This window comes from Typha latifolia, chromosome 14, assembly GCF_019914945.1.
Source record: "Typha latifolia isolate L0001 chromosome 14, TyphaL0001v2, whole genome shotgun sequence".
Taxonomy (NCBI): domain Eukaryota; kingdom Viridiplantae; phylum Streptophyta; class Magnoliopsida; order Poales; family Typhaceae; genus Typha; species Typha latifolia.
In genome coordinates this window covers 2,587,537-2,600,554 of record NC_133099.1, presented here as the reverse complement: position 1 = coordinate 2,600,554, position 13,018 = coordinate 2,587,537, and the positions used below count along the sequence as shown (strand labels likewise).

Below are 13,018 nucleotides of genomic sequence, written 5' to 3'. Positions count from 1 at the left end.
TTTCCTGTTTCACTTGCCAATGACAAAAAGAAGCAGAGCTGTTTATTATTACATTTTTCCAAGATTAAAGTAGCAGCTGGAGGCTTCAAGCCAAGTGATCGATATTGTGATTTTCTGTGTAGCTCAACTATCAAACAACTGAATAAACTATAACAATCTGAAGTTGCCAAGTATGTATCAATCAGATCCGTAGACTAAAACAGTCTGACATTAAATAGTAACTCTCTATAAAAGGTATTTACTCTAAAAGTGATAATAATTAATACTGTCGAAACAGTACAGAATTGATAGATTAGATTTTCTGCATCTCACTAATATTTGTAGTCTTTTTTTATTGAAAGAAAACTCTCATTAATATTGTAGTCTGTCTAGAAGTATCAGATATGAATATCCAGGAACGGGCCAAGCTGTTTATTTATTTGCCCTCCTAGAAGCTTCGTAAAGGTAACTCAGGATAATAACACCAGCAGTAACTGCAACTCCAACAGCACTCTGTGCCAGTATAGCGCTGCTGGGATATGCTTTGGCAGCTGCTCCAGGACCTCTTGGAGTAAAACCCAGTTCTGAAAGTTTCTTATGTGATTCAGCATAGTCCTTGAAGAAGAGATCTTCATCCTGCAAAAAGAGGAAAAAAAACGAGAGTTAAAAATGAAATAAATCTGAGGATAGCAGGAAGGCTATGGAGGAGCGCTAGGTTAGCCCAGAACCCAAGTCTGGTGTTCTTCAAAGCATTTTTGTTAAATCTTAATATAGTGCATTGGAGGTATTCCAACAGCCTATTGTCTTTGGAAGACTACTACTGAAATTTAATATCTGCATAGGAGAACTTGATAATTGATGCCAATTTTGTGTGCCCAATATTGAGCAAAATGTGATGAAGTCATTAGAAAGTACCTTTGCATAGAGCTCTACGTAGAGCCTAAACTCAGGATCCTCTAAGAGAGCTTTGTCAGTTGGAAGCTTCAGGAGCCCCTCGGCTTCCCCTTTCAACAGTTCTCTGAGGCACAAAGAAACAATTGTTAGTCAAAATTTGGATTAATATAAGATACTTTTGAGTGATTAGTAGATTTCTGCTAGCCTTACATGAAGTAGGAGTTGTCAAATTTAAGAGGTTCGCTCGTCCAGGCACCATCAAATCCCGATCTTTCAGGATGCGCCCTTCCCTGCAAGAATAAAGTACAAAAATCAAATATGAATTATTAAAGTACATCAGTTGCAAAGAAAGGTTCTTGAGACAGTGGCGTAAGATTACCAGAGTGTGTCCACCAGATAGAGCTACAATATCTTTGTCTGATAAACCCATCCTATAAAAGATGTCCCTTAGATGCGGCACACCTATAACCAAAAACATATCTTAACACTAATCTCAAAAAGAAAAAAAAAACACTAATATCAATGCATCAAGAAATACTGCACATTAAAATGGTAAACTAAGTTCACTAGATAAGCATTAAACAATAGACAGAAGGATTGGCAAATCTCTTTAACAAAAAAAAGAGGTGATGGGTGAAATGTTGACTGATTAGATCAAAAAGCTTATGCCATCACCAGGGGTATGCAAACAGAAGGAGAAAGATGATGGAAAATAAATGTAAATGACATCCTTATCATAGCCTTGTGCCATTGATAGGAATCTGCACGTGTAACCCAGGGGCATAGGAAAAAATTTATGTACACAACATGCCTTATAACAGAACTATTTCATCTGCCCATGGGACAGGCAACTACAACTCAGAGCTTTTCAATAAAGGGTGAATGATATTCAAAACTTTATGATGAAGAAACTCGCAGAGGAAGAATGGAAAAGGAACAATGATTTAAACATGTGATATTGCAGCCTAATCCTATAGGGGATCAAGTTTTAACCCATACACTCACAAGAAATCCTGCTAACTTCTCAAAAAATAGATAAATGACTACATCTATCGAGTAATAGAACTTTGAACCATAGGTTGGAGCCCTGTAACCTAACGACTAAAAAGGTTAGTTTGTCAGACTGTCCTCCTTTGTGGGATAAAGGATATTCTCCAATCTGTAGGTACAAAATCTAATATACAAAGAGATGCTTATAGAAGAATCTCCAGAGGTCAGTCTAATAATTGCCAGTTACAAATACTAAGGACCAATTCAATTGATTGACATGACAACTGCATATTATCAGCAAGCAGCAACCTTTCTTAGCATCAGGAAGCCGTCCTTCTTTGGGGCAAACTGATGAATCCTGAGAAAGCATGAGAACCGTTAGTCTAAATGCATGTTCTAGCTAAAACCAAAGATGCAATTTTACGTACCCGTCTTCCAGGGACAAAGTCAACGGTTGGCCCTCCAGTAACTTCAACAGCAACCACTCCAGCAAGCTGAATAAGATAATATTGGATTAGCTTTAACATACAATTAAACACCTATCTATATTAAGCACAGGACTTAGGAGATTCGAGTATTTCCATCAGTCAACTCTCTATCAAAAGTGCCTTTACATCAGAGCATAAATGCAAAACACTTTTACAATAGCATCTGCTGTAATCATACGGATGTAGCATCAATTAGAATGAATCATTTATTTTTTCTTCACACTGATGGATGTGGATGTGTTTGATCCACAACAGTCTCAACTCTAAAGCTCATGTTGTCATTTTATCACTATCCTTGAGCGAGTCAAATAAAACCAAAATCTGCTAGCAGGAAAGTAGAACAATCCAACCATTTGGTTAAAGGACGAAGGGGTGAGAAATCAGGGATGGCCCAAATAACACTCCTTAATATCCCCACTTTTTATACTGTAATTGCATCCAAATGCAGGATGACGGTGTTGGGATAAAAAACTATGATAACCCATCTTTATCCTAATTTCTGATTGCATTTTCAGACAGAATAAGTCATAAGTGTTCCTTATCCCTATAAGCACCTTATCCTTATTTTTCTAACCAAACACTAAAACAAGAATAAGGAAAGCACCATTTTTATCCCATGATAAGTAGACCTTTATCTTATCCTTGTTTTTCACCTTTTCCTTATCCCCCAACCAAGGGCCAAATAGGCATACCTCTGGAAGCCCTCCATCTAGTCAAATCATATCATATCAAATTTTGCTTATGTAAATTCATACAACAAGAGACATACTTAAAAAAGGAAAGCAGCATAGCTATCCAGTTATTTTGCTTCCAAGTTATTTACATAAGGAGCTCAAAATATTTGATTTGTACATTTATACCTATGCATTCTTTAAACAACATTTATATTCCATTAAGATCTATAATAGTTTATATATATAGAATTTGGTGTTAAGTTATGAAACATTACTTCATCAAAGTTTACCAAACACTGTCATCTTTAACCTTCAGCCCTCCTTTCTTCTTCCTCACACTTTCCTTATTCTTATGCCAGTCTGAAATCTTAGCCTCATATTTTGATATCACTGACACTTTTGTAACTATAGCAACATCTGAACCACAGCAGATTGGTCTTCCAAATAATTGAACAGGAATGCTGCCCAACCCAGAGAGTATACTGTCCCATATGTCATAAACTCTCTGTAACTAAAGCTTCGGTACTTTAAATGCATTCATAGATTTGAATCTAAAAAAAAGTGCATTTATCTGCAGAAATTTGGAAGTAAAATTGTTCTCTAATTACCTGGTAAAGGTCTGCATAGGTGATCTTTGGATGTTTCACTTTCACAGGCTCTGACAAATAGAACAAGAAAATTAAAAGACATTAAATAAACTTAACAGTCTTGCATATCATAATTTGGTTTCTGCACGCATATAGTGTAAATCAACCCTTTATCTAGAGGATAAAAAAGTGAATTTCTCCTTCCAAGGAATTAGATCATGGAAAGCCAACAGTGATAAAAAAAAATATTTACAAAATCTAAAGGAGAATCAATAAATTGAAAGATTCAAATAGAATGGCAACTTTATGTATGTCAACAAAGCCGAGTAAAAGAAGCATACCACAAAGATCTATTGCAATTTTTAGGCCAGCATTTGAACCATGATTAAACTCTTCCTCATGTCTAATTGAACCATTTGGTCCGCCTGTCTTTGTGTTCACATCATAAGTGCCAGCATCATGCCACCTGCAAGGAGAAAATGAAAGGACTCTAAGTGTATGCATAAGACGTGTATGAGAAGTTTAACGAGAGTTCTATCAAAGGACCCATTGGTACAAATCCTTTCTCGTAAGTATTCTGTAGCATATTGGATACAGAAATATTTTTAAGTATCATCTAGAAGTTTTCTATATAGAGATATGGAAGAGCTTGTAGTTGAATGAACCGATACAAATAGAGAAGCTGATATGTTCATGCAGCAATTCACCAGAAAATATCTGAAAGTACTACAGTTATCAAGAAGTTCAAATATGAACCCAATTTTAGTAAAAGTAGAGACTTGATTAAAAGTATAACTGCATCTACATGGCTTGAATTTTATTTTCAGCCACAATCGTGCCTCTGCGAGGTCAGGAGAGGGGAGATGTACGAAGTCTTACTCTCATAATTACTAACATGCAAGCCAATAATCGAATAGGGTTTAGCTGGATCTTTAAGCTTATTAGACACCGAGAATTACAAAATTCTCACCGTGAATCTTCTCCAGATAACTGATTATTTGCCAAAAAATAGCATTTAAGTGCATGCAGATTGATTTTAGTGAGTACTCTTAGTAACAAATAGAAAGGTCCAAAAATGGAGACCAAAGTAAACATCATTTCACAATTCACACTGGTAATTCCAAATCTCACAACGCTAAGCCTAACACAAGAATCGTCGAACAGGTAATGGGCGACGAATGGAACCCAAACGAGAAACCTAGCAAACGACCTCGATCGAGAGAGGAACGATGTGGATTAACACGGTTAGAGAATACAACACGAATACTAATCCAAAAATTCGAAGGGAGGGAGATAAAGGAAGAAGATAGAGTTGTACTCACGCAAGGCGAAGCATGATCGGGGCGCAGTTCTTGCTCGCGATGAGGGCGCGAAGGTCCCTACGCGCTTTCTCGATTTCCTTGAGGTAGTCCGCGTCGACAACCGGAGCCGCCATGGTTGAGCTGCACACCTACGTCTGCGAAACCCTAGGTCACGACCACGATCTTGAAGAAGAGAAGAGGAGAGGGGGAGAAGGGGGACGTGAGAAGAGAGAGAGAGAGAGAGAGAGAGAGAGAGAGAGAGAGAGAGAGAGAGAGGGGAGAGGGGATTGAGGATGGAATCCTCGATGAGTGTGAGACTGTGAGGAGATAGATTTTTGAGATATGGTTCGATTGGCTGCTCGTGTTTGACTGTTTTCTAATTTTTATCCAACCACTAGCGGATGATATTACTACCCTTCCTTTGGTAGCTGTCACGTTCATTGTTTTTTTTTTTCCTTTTCTTTTTTATATTTCAAATGTATAGAAATGTTAGCCTTGACATACTGGAAGAAGGTCCTGAAATTTTTAATGATATTAGAAATTAATTTTCAGCATAATTTCTTTATATAAAGTAGAGAAATTTTTGATCTGCTACAAATTCATGAGAGTTGCTAGATCATTTGGCCTAAAATGGCGAGAAAATAAAACATATTCATTAAGTTTCTTCACTACATTTATTAAGTTTCACTTCTAGGAAAAATATTATAAAAGACATCCTAAAAATAAATGGACCAGTGACTCTGACGGTCAGAACATTAAGCTGCTAATCTTTTACTGAGAGAAAAAGATTATATATCTTAAAGTGTTATTATTAGCATTATTATTTGTGGGTAGCAATATCACTCAAATTTCCTTCCATTTTTTTCTTCTCTTCTTTTATTATGTCACGGTAACGGCCTAAATCGCCAGCCCAAGCTACCTTTTTGACTTCTATCCGCGCACGCCAAAGCGAGACTCCCAAGAATTTCTTCTATTAAACAAGCATTAAATGCATTTTACTGTCTTTGTATTTTACTCTATATATTTTAATAATTTTAAACTAATTTATATAAAAAGTTTTATTTTAGTTATAAATATAATGACCGATTTGAGACCCTTTTTAAGCATAAGTACAAGAGTTAAAATATATTTAGTCCTAAATTTTGTTATAATCCCAAATATAATCATACTCTAAGTTCTATCTAAGTTTGCAAGTCAATTTAATATAACTTCTTTGGCTTCTCAAAAAACATCAGTAATTTTATAGTATTAATAATTATGAGTTAGATTAACAGTGCCATCTATAAGATTGCCCTTCGCATTGACCGGGCCCATTAAGATTATTGACTATGAGTCAAATTCTATCCGAAGATTAAGAATGCTCATATCATGCAGACGGAAACCAACTACTACTATGTAAAAGGTTAAGCTGAAGTAGCTACATGAAGCACAGTTAAGACTTAATTCTGCACGCATATGCTATAAAATGTATCTTTCATGTATATAAATTAGTGAGATGATAAAAGATTATACTCTCTAGATACTATCTACAAGATTGCTAGAAGTCGGACAACGGGAACGACAAGATATCTCCTTTTTGACTTTAACTTATTGCTCTTCTAGAGAGAGGATAAAATTATTCCCATTTGGTTGCTACTATGAAAAAGAATAGCGATTTATCCATGGATAGCAATAGCATTCGTGAGTAGTGGGGTTGCCATTTTAGCTCAATGATGGGGTTTTATCACCACAAAGTCACGAGTTCTATATGGCGAGTTTAACTCTTTGCTAGATTATAAAAACTGAACAGTTATCCAGTATTCCAGGTTATAGAGTATATTTATTCAATATGAATTCAATTTCTACTAGATTTATTTTCGGTTAAAGTGTAACTATCTGATGACATGGGTTAGATTAATCTAGTCGAGTCAACTTGAGTTAGTTAGTTAGTTTTATCTTATTATTTTATATTTCAAATAAATCGGATAATCGGCATGTGAATTCGATTCGCTAAATGTTTTTAATTAGTTTAACAAAATTATTATTTTCGTTTACCGTAGCCGTTAGATTATTTTTATTTTTTTAGAAGTAAATTACAACAGTAGAAGCATTTCAATTTTCAAAACTTTAGTCACATTCCTTCACTAGTAGCCACCTGACACTGCGGTAGTCCACCACCATTCTTGGTCGTCCGTCACCCTCCGACGACCATCACAACGTCAGATATTTACTGTTCTGCCCCGTTCTGACATTGATCCACTATTTTAACTATAACTTTCCATCTGACTTCATTCTGAAACCATTATATTCTGAGACTTTCAAAGTTATTATCTCTCAAAATCTCAAGATCACCCTAGGAACGAATCTTTCTATATCTACCAAATTCATCTACCGTTAAAAGGTCAAAATATTTATTTTGAAAAATTCAGAAGAACTTCAAGAAATTTAAAATTCAATATTTGACTTGAATATCCACCATTTGAATGGGAGAGAAAAACTGACGGAGGAGAGTTAACCTAACAGTACACAATCTATAAATCCATTATTCTCTCATACTTTGGTCAAAAATCTTTTTACTGTAAATTTTGTTTTATTTCACTGTATATTTTTTGAACTTTTTAATATGTTACAATTGCTAGGTTCTCCACCAACGTTTATGATGTCTCCGATTTTTTATCCTTAAAATTATTGTTAGTTTGAATAAAAATTGCTCAACCTCTTCTGTATTAGTAAGCTACTTAATTTTATTTTTAGGGCTACATATTTAACAAAACTCGGATCATTGAAGTCATTTAAATCATCCATGTAAAAAGATATTTATAGTTGCAATTTAATCAAAAATCTAGGATAGCTTAGTGATAAAAAAATTAAAATAATAAATAAATTTGGTCCTAAGGGGGTAAAATTTTATGTAGCTCTCTCTTTTATTGTTATCCACTCTTCTGCACATAACCTTAATAATAAAGTGAGACGTTAACCCATATATTTAACTAGTTTAATGATAAATTTATTAGTCTAATTATTGCATATAACCAAATCAAAATAATTTATTTGACCTTCTTAGTAAATTTATAAATTTTTTTTTTCTCGTACCAAGTTAAAATTTACAATTTTATTGATATTTTCCAATGGCGTATTGCTAATTTTGGCATGCAATTATTGCTCCACATACGTTCCTTTCAACTTGCTTTCAGTAAATAGGAAAGAGTATTTCAAATCAAGGGCAATTACGTCAAGAGAGAAAAATGTTTGCCGAACGTTTCCCAAATTGCTCCCCGCTCCCATTTACACACCTCCCCAAAAAAGGCAACTCCTTAGGACGGCGAGTACTTTTCCACGTTTACCCCTTCGCACCTGCCGAGAATAACGAGAACGCCCTTATGCAATTTCGCACACGCCCGTTGGACTAATGAAGTGACCGAATTGCCCCTTCTTTCCGTTAGAATGCTTGAAACCTAAAATGACATTAAATGATCCGGCAAAAATGGAAGGCCTGGCCCAAGTAATTCTCAGAGAAGTGAAGGGTATTATGGTAATGTGGACCACCAGCAAAGCCATCTCATGCACACTGCCCAAAACTCCACACTCCTCTCTTCATCTCCGCAGTGTTGCTTGGTTTCTCTGCTTCAATCTCGCCACCATTTCTGAAGTCATTTCTAGTAGAGAGAGAGAGAGAGAGAGAGAGAGAGAGAGAGAGAGTTCCTAGATATTGGAAAAGAAAGGAAGGTCTTTTTGAAATTGTTGATGGAGAGAGGAGTTCATAGAGATGGAAAGGAGCAACCTTTGCTTCCAACCAAGTTACGAAACCCATGATTGAGAAGTACCCAAATGCCATTTTCCTGAGATTTACCTAAAAAAGTGAAGAGATTAGGAATCTGTTCATCTTTCCTGTTTCAATAGCACAAGAGCAATGCTACTGGTGGCAAGAAGAAGATGATTAAGAAAGCCCATGTGATGCTTCCCTGAGATTTACCCACAAAATCCCAAGAGGAACAGGGCCACCTTTTCCATTGCATCTGTTTAGATCCAACAAAGGAGTTACAAGAAGAAGAAGAAGAAGAAGAAGAAGAAGAAGAAGAAAAAGAAGGAAGAGGTGATGGGCTGTTGCCATTCTCACCTAGAGAGGCAAGAAGCCGTGTCTCGCTGCAAGGCTCGGCGGCGGTACATGAAGCAATTGGTGAAAGCTCGGCACGACTTCGCTGCTTCCCACTCCCTCTACCTCCGAGCTCTGCGCTCCACCGGCGCCGCCTTGCTCCAATTTGCCAATGCCGAGACCCACCTCGACCTCCTCCACAACCACCTCCCTCCTCTCCCTTCTCCATCTCCGTCACCACCTCCTCCTCCCCCTCCTCCCATCTCCCCATCGCCGCCGCCGCCGCCTCCTCCACCTCCTCCTCCGATGAGCCCGAGCTCTGACAACTGGGCCTCGTCGGTTACCGCATCTCCAATTCTCCCCCCGCCCCCGCCGCCGCCCCCGTCGTCAAGTTGGGATTTTTGGGACCCATTCGTCCCCTCCTCGTCCCGGTCAGCCACCGAGGAGGAGTGGGAGGACGCCACCACCACTGTCTCCGCATCCACGGCCGCCGCCGCGGTGGTTCCCCCGCCTTCGGCGGTAAGTGGGTATTCTAAAGACTCTGCGAGCGAGCTCGCCGTGGTGGTTGCTCCAAGGAGCAGGAAAGATTTATCCGAGATTGTTAAGGAGCTGGATGAGTACTTCCTCAAGGCTGCCGAGGCCGGGACTCGGGTATCGGCGATCCTGGAAGCCCCCAATTGTGACTTCCCTTCCAACAATGGACTAACAGGTGAGTTCTTTGCTTGAATTCCTTCATGTTAGCTATCACAGAATCTCACTTCTTGGTTTTAAACAATGTAGGAAAAGTTTTTAGCTACGGGAGGAGCTTTAACCCATTGGTATGGTCCCGGGGCTCCAACGCGAAGACTGATGGATTAATGGTGAGAGGAGTTGGCAATGGTGATGGAGTTGGAATTCTTAGGATGAGTCACTGCTCTACGGTAGAAAAGCTCTACGCTTGGGAGAAGAAGCTGTACCTTGAAGTGAAGGTACAGTAATTCCTCAAAAAATTTCTCTTTATTATTGTTTGATTTGCCTTTGCTTTTTTGCCAGTGCCCTGCTCCATGTTCTCTTCTTTCTTTCTTGTCATTTTGTGTTCATGTTCCATCTGCTTGATCAGATCTCACAGGCACTAACTTTATACATGGCGTTTGTGTACCCTCTTTGTTCTGTTTCTCTTATTTTATGTAGTTGTGGTGGGTCCAAGAATGATACAGAAGCTGAGAGGTAGCAAATATTGCAGTTTGGAATGAGGAAAAAAAAGTAGTCACAAGGACAAACAACCACATGGAATGCTTGTTTCCTTTAGAGTAATGTTCGCTCATTGCCTGCTTTGTGCACTAAAGAATTGAGCTCTTTTTGTTCCTTTTGTTTCTACCAGAGTTATGAGAGCATCAAAGAGGAGCATGGGAAGAGGGTGAGCTTATTGAGGAGGCAAGAGGCAAAGGGAGTGGACTATGTGAAGATTGAGAAGAATAGAATGCAGATTGAGAGCTTGGAGTCCAAGATGCTGGTGGCTACTCAGGCTATAGAGACCACTGCTTCTGAGATCATTAGGCTGAGGGAGTCTGAGCTCTTTCCTCAGCTCCTTGAGCTAGTTACTGGGTGAGTTCTCTTATCTTTCTTTGTCTCTCTCTCATATAAATAACAAAAAGATAAAGAAATCTTCACTTGTTTCCTATTTTCTATGTACACAAGGACACAAAAGAATTGGTTGGATATGTGGACCTGCTAGTACTGCTCTTCTTACTTGATTATAGGTTGACTGTCAGAATCCATATGGGTCTCAAAAGGAGGAGAAAGTGAAAGGGGGTAATGCCGCTTTAGCCTTTCCTTTCTGCTAACCCACTTAACTTGTATTAATGGGTACTCCTACAAAGCCACCTGACCTCGTATTTATTGGGGGATAAGCAAATAGAGAAGAGATTGAATTCCATCCGTTCTACATCTTTTTAATATTATGCAGTGACAAGACTGAACCATCATTGATGTGGTGTTATATGATATATCATATCAATCGTATCATGTCAAGTATATCATCGTTATTAATTCCCTGCAACAATAATACCTTTACTGTCATTGATATTATTATCAATTTGCTGTTGACTTTTAGATGATTAATTATGTGATTTAGCATAATGAATACTTTCTTGTAGGTCATAGGAATTTTAAGCAGTAATACATCATAAGCAAATGATGACTTTTACAAAACCAAGAAGAGGACTTTGATACCTTGATAACTCATTAACTATTCTAAAAGTTTAAGCTATTTAAAATAAGTGGTTTTCTATTTTTATATTCTAACGAAGTTGTTGTTACTCCTTTCCATGTATCTCTTGTCTATAGTTGGTATTTCATTCTTTGGTCTATAATGCAGATGTAGCTTCAAAATTGTATATACAAATACTTCCTACAATAAGTTGATGACACTTAATAACCTCCAACAAAAATTTGACTATGTTGGCAAGATGTTTCATTCAATCTGATCTTTTTCTAGTTGGCAGATCTACTTCTGTGAACTGCCTACTTCTGCTTGTCTACTTCCTGGGCTCTTTCTTTTTGTTGGGTTGTTTAACGAACCAGGGAATTACAGCTACAATTTGTTGGTAAAAGAAGGCATTCAAATGCATGAGGCTCCCACCAATATTAGGCTTTGCACCATGACTCCGTCTAGTAATGGCAATGTGATGATGGCAAGTCTTACTAAGTGACGCCATCCTCTTCTCACTTCAAAGTGGATAAACAAACCGAATAATGAATAATCAAATCCAGATGATGCATGTTATCAAGTCAAAATGAAAGAAGTATTACCGCATTATACTTCATAACACCACATCTTCAAGTTCATTATTTTTCATAAGTTTGGCATTTCACCCTTTTCTTGTTTGATAATGTAGCATTCTTTGGTTTTTTGCTTCTTTCCGCTTCTGAATTGCAGTTTGATGGGCATGTGGAGGAGCATGTATGAGTGTCATCAGGTCCAGACTCACATTGTCCAGCAGCTTGAGTACCTCAACAATGCTCTGAGTACTAATCCTACCTCCAATGTACATCGCCAGTCTGCTCTCCAGTTGGAGCTGGAGGTTGAACGCTGGTACTCGGCCTTCTGTAGTCTCGTCAATTCCCAAAGAGATTACATCTATTCTCTCACGGGCTGGCTCCGCCTCTCCCTCTTCCAGTGCCACCATGACCCACTTGCTAAACCTCAGCAGAATTCTGATATCTACTCCTTATGTGAGGAGTGGCAGCTTGCCATCGATCGAATTCCTGACAAAGTAGCTTCTGAGGGAATCAAAAGTTTCTTGACAGTAATCCACGCTGTTGTCATTCAACAGGCGGAGGAGCAGAAGCAGAAGAAGAGGTCAGAGATGGCATTTAGAGAGCTTGAGAAGAGGGCAGAACAACTTAGAGCTCTGGAGTCTAAATACGGTCCATATTCTGTATCTGAAGGTTATGAAGGAACGATGCGGAAACCACCTGTAGTAGAGAAGCGTGATAAGGTGGAGTCTTTGAAGGCCAAGGCGGAGGACGAGAAGAGCAAATACGAGAAGAGTGTGGGGGTCACAAGAGCCATGACTCTAAACAACTTGCAGACTGGTTTTCCAAATGTTTTCCAATCAATGACTGGCTTCTCTAGTGTCTGCATGCAGGCGTTTGAATTGGTGCACAACCACCAGAGAAGTTCTGATAGGGTGCTCGACTTGAAGAGGCTGCTAACCTGAGAGATCTATGAAGAATGACACATCACTGTATAAATTGTATACAGTTTCAGAACAGCAAGGTGGATTTTACAAGCTTATTTAGCTTTAACTCTAGTTTCAAGAGCAGGTGTTAGATTAACGTATCGTCTCTTATCTATTTGCGTTGGTATAGTCGGATGAGGGCCACTTAGATCTTTTGTATTAAACTAGCACTGAGTTGTTGAATCAATCATTAGATTCAATGCAATTTTAGTTTTTGGCACCTGCATATCTTACTGAAAGTGATGCATTTAGATGGAACTGTGCGAAGTTTATTTGCATTTAGATTTTGCATTGATCAATTCATGGAATGT

General features: G+C 38.2%; 2 protein-coding genes and 1 long non-coding RNA gene across 3 annotated transcripts; 1 reads left to right on the top strand and 2 right to left on the bottom strand.

Annotated features, from left to right (window-relative positions):
- Positions 1–205: 205 nt before the first annotated feature.
- LOC140800832 (probable L-ascorbate peroxidase 4, peroxisomal) lies at positions 206–5,291 on the bottom strand. Its single transcript, XM_073155724.1, has 9 exons — positions 4,935–5,291; positions 3,954–4,078; positions 3,634–3,683; positions 2,292–2,357; positions 2,173–2,221; positions 1,253–1,335; positions 1,084–1,163; positions 895–997; positions 206–615 (listed from the first exon to the last, which is right to left on the bottom strand). The coding sequence occupies exons 1-9, from the start codon at positions 5,045–5,047 to the stop codon at positions 412–414; spliced, it is 873 nt and encodes a 290-aa protein (XP_073011825.1). The 5' UTR covers positions 5,048–5,291; the 3' UTR covers positions 206–411.
- A 3,414-nt stretch (positions 5,292–8,705) lies between these two features.
- LOC140801214 (uncharacterized) lies at positions 8,706–9,148 on the bottom strand. Its single transcript, XR_012111393.1, has 2 exons — positions 9,010–9,148; positions 8,706–8,908 (listed from the first exon to the last, which is right to left on the bottom strand). It is a non-coding gene; the product is annotated as an uncharacterized lncRNA (long non-coding RNA).
- LOC140801210 (protein ALTERED PHOSPHATE STARVATION RESPONSE 1) lies at positions 8,902–12,927 on the top strand. Its single transcript, XM_073156213.1, has 4 exons — positions 8,902–9,694; positions 9,766–9,953; positions 10,346–10,569; positions 11,903–12,927. The coding sequence occupies exons 1-4, from the start codon at positions 8,989–8,991 to the stop codon at positions 12,684–12,686; spliced, it is 1,902 nt and encodes a 633-aa protein (XP_073012314.1). The 5' UTR covers positions 8,902–8,988; the 3' UTR covers positions 12,687–12,927.
- Positions 12,928–13,018: the final 91 nt, after the last annotated feature.

Coding starts and splice junctions, on each gene's coding strand:
- LOC140800832 (XM_073155724.1), bottom strand. CDS start 5,047: ATGGCGGCTCCGGTTGTCGACGCGGACTACCTCAAGGAAATCGAGAAA. Junction 4,079..4,934: donor CCGATCATGCTTCGCCTTGC/GTGAGTACAACT, acceptor TTCTCCTTGCAG/GTGGCATGATGCTGGCACTT. Junction 1,164..1,252: donor TATCTGGTGGACACACTCTG/GTAATCTTACGC, acceptor TTATTCTTGCAG/GGAAGGGCGCATCCTGAAAG.
- LOC140801210 (XM_073156213.1), top strand. CDS start 8,989: ATGGGCTGTTGCCATTCTCACCTAGAGAGGCAAGAAGCCGTGTCTCGC. Junction 9,695..9,765: donor TTCCAACAATGGACTAACAG/GTGAGTTCTTTG, acceptor TAAACAATGTAG/GAAAAGTTTTTAGCTACGGG. Junction 9,954..10,345: donor AGCTGTACCTTGAAGTGAAG/GTACAGTAATTC, acceptor TGTTTCTACCAG/AGTTATGAGAGCATCAAAGA.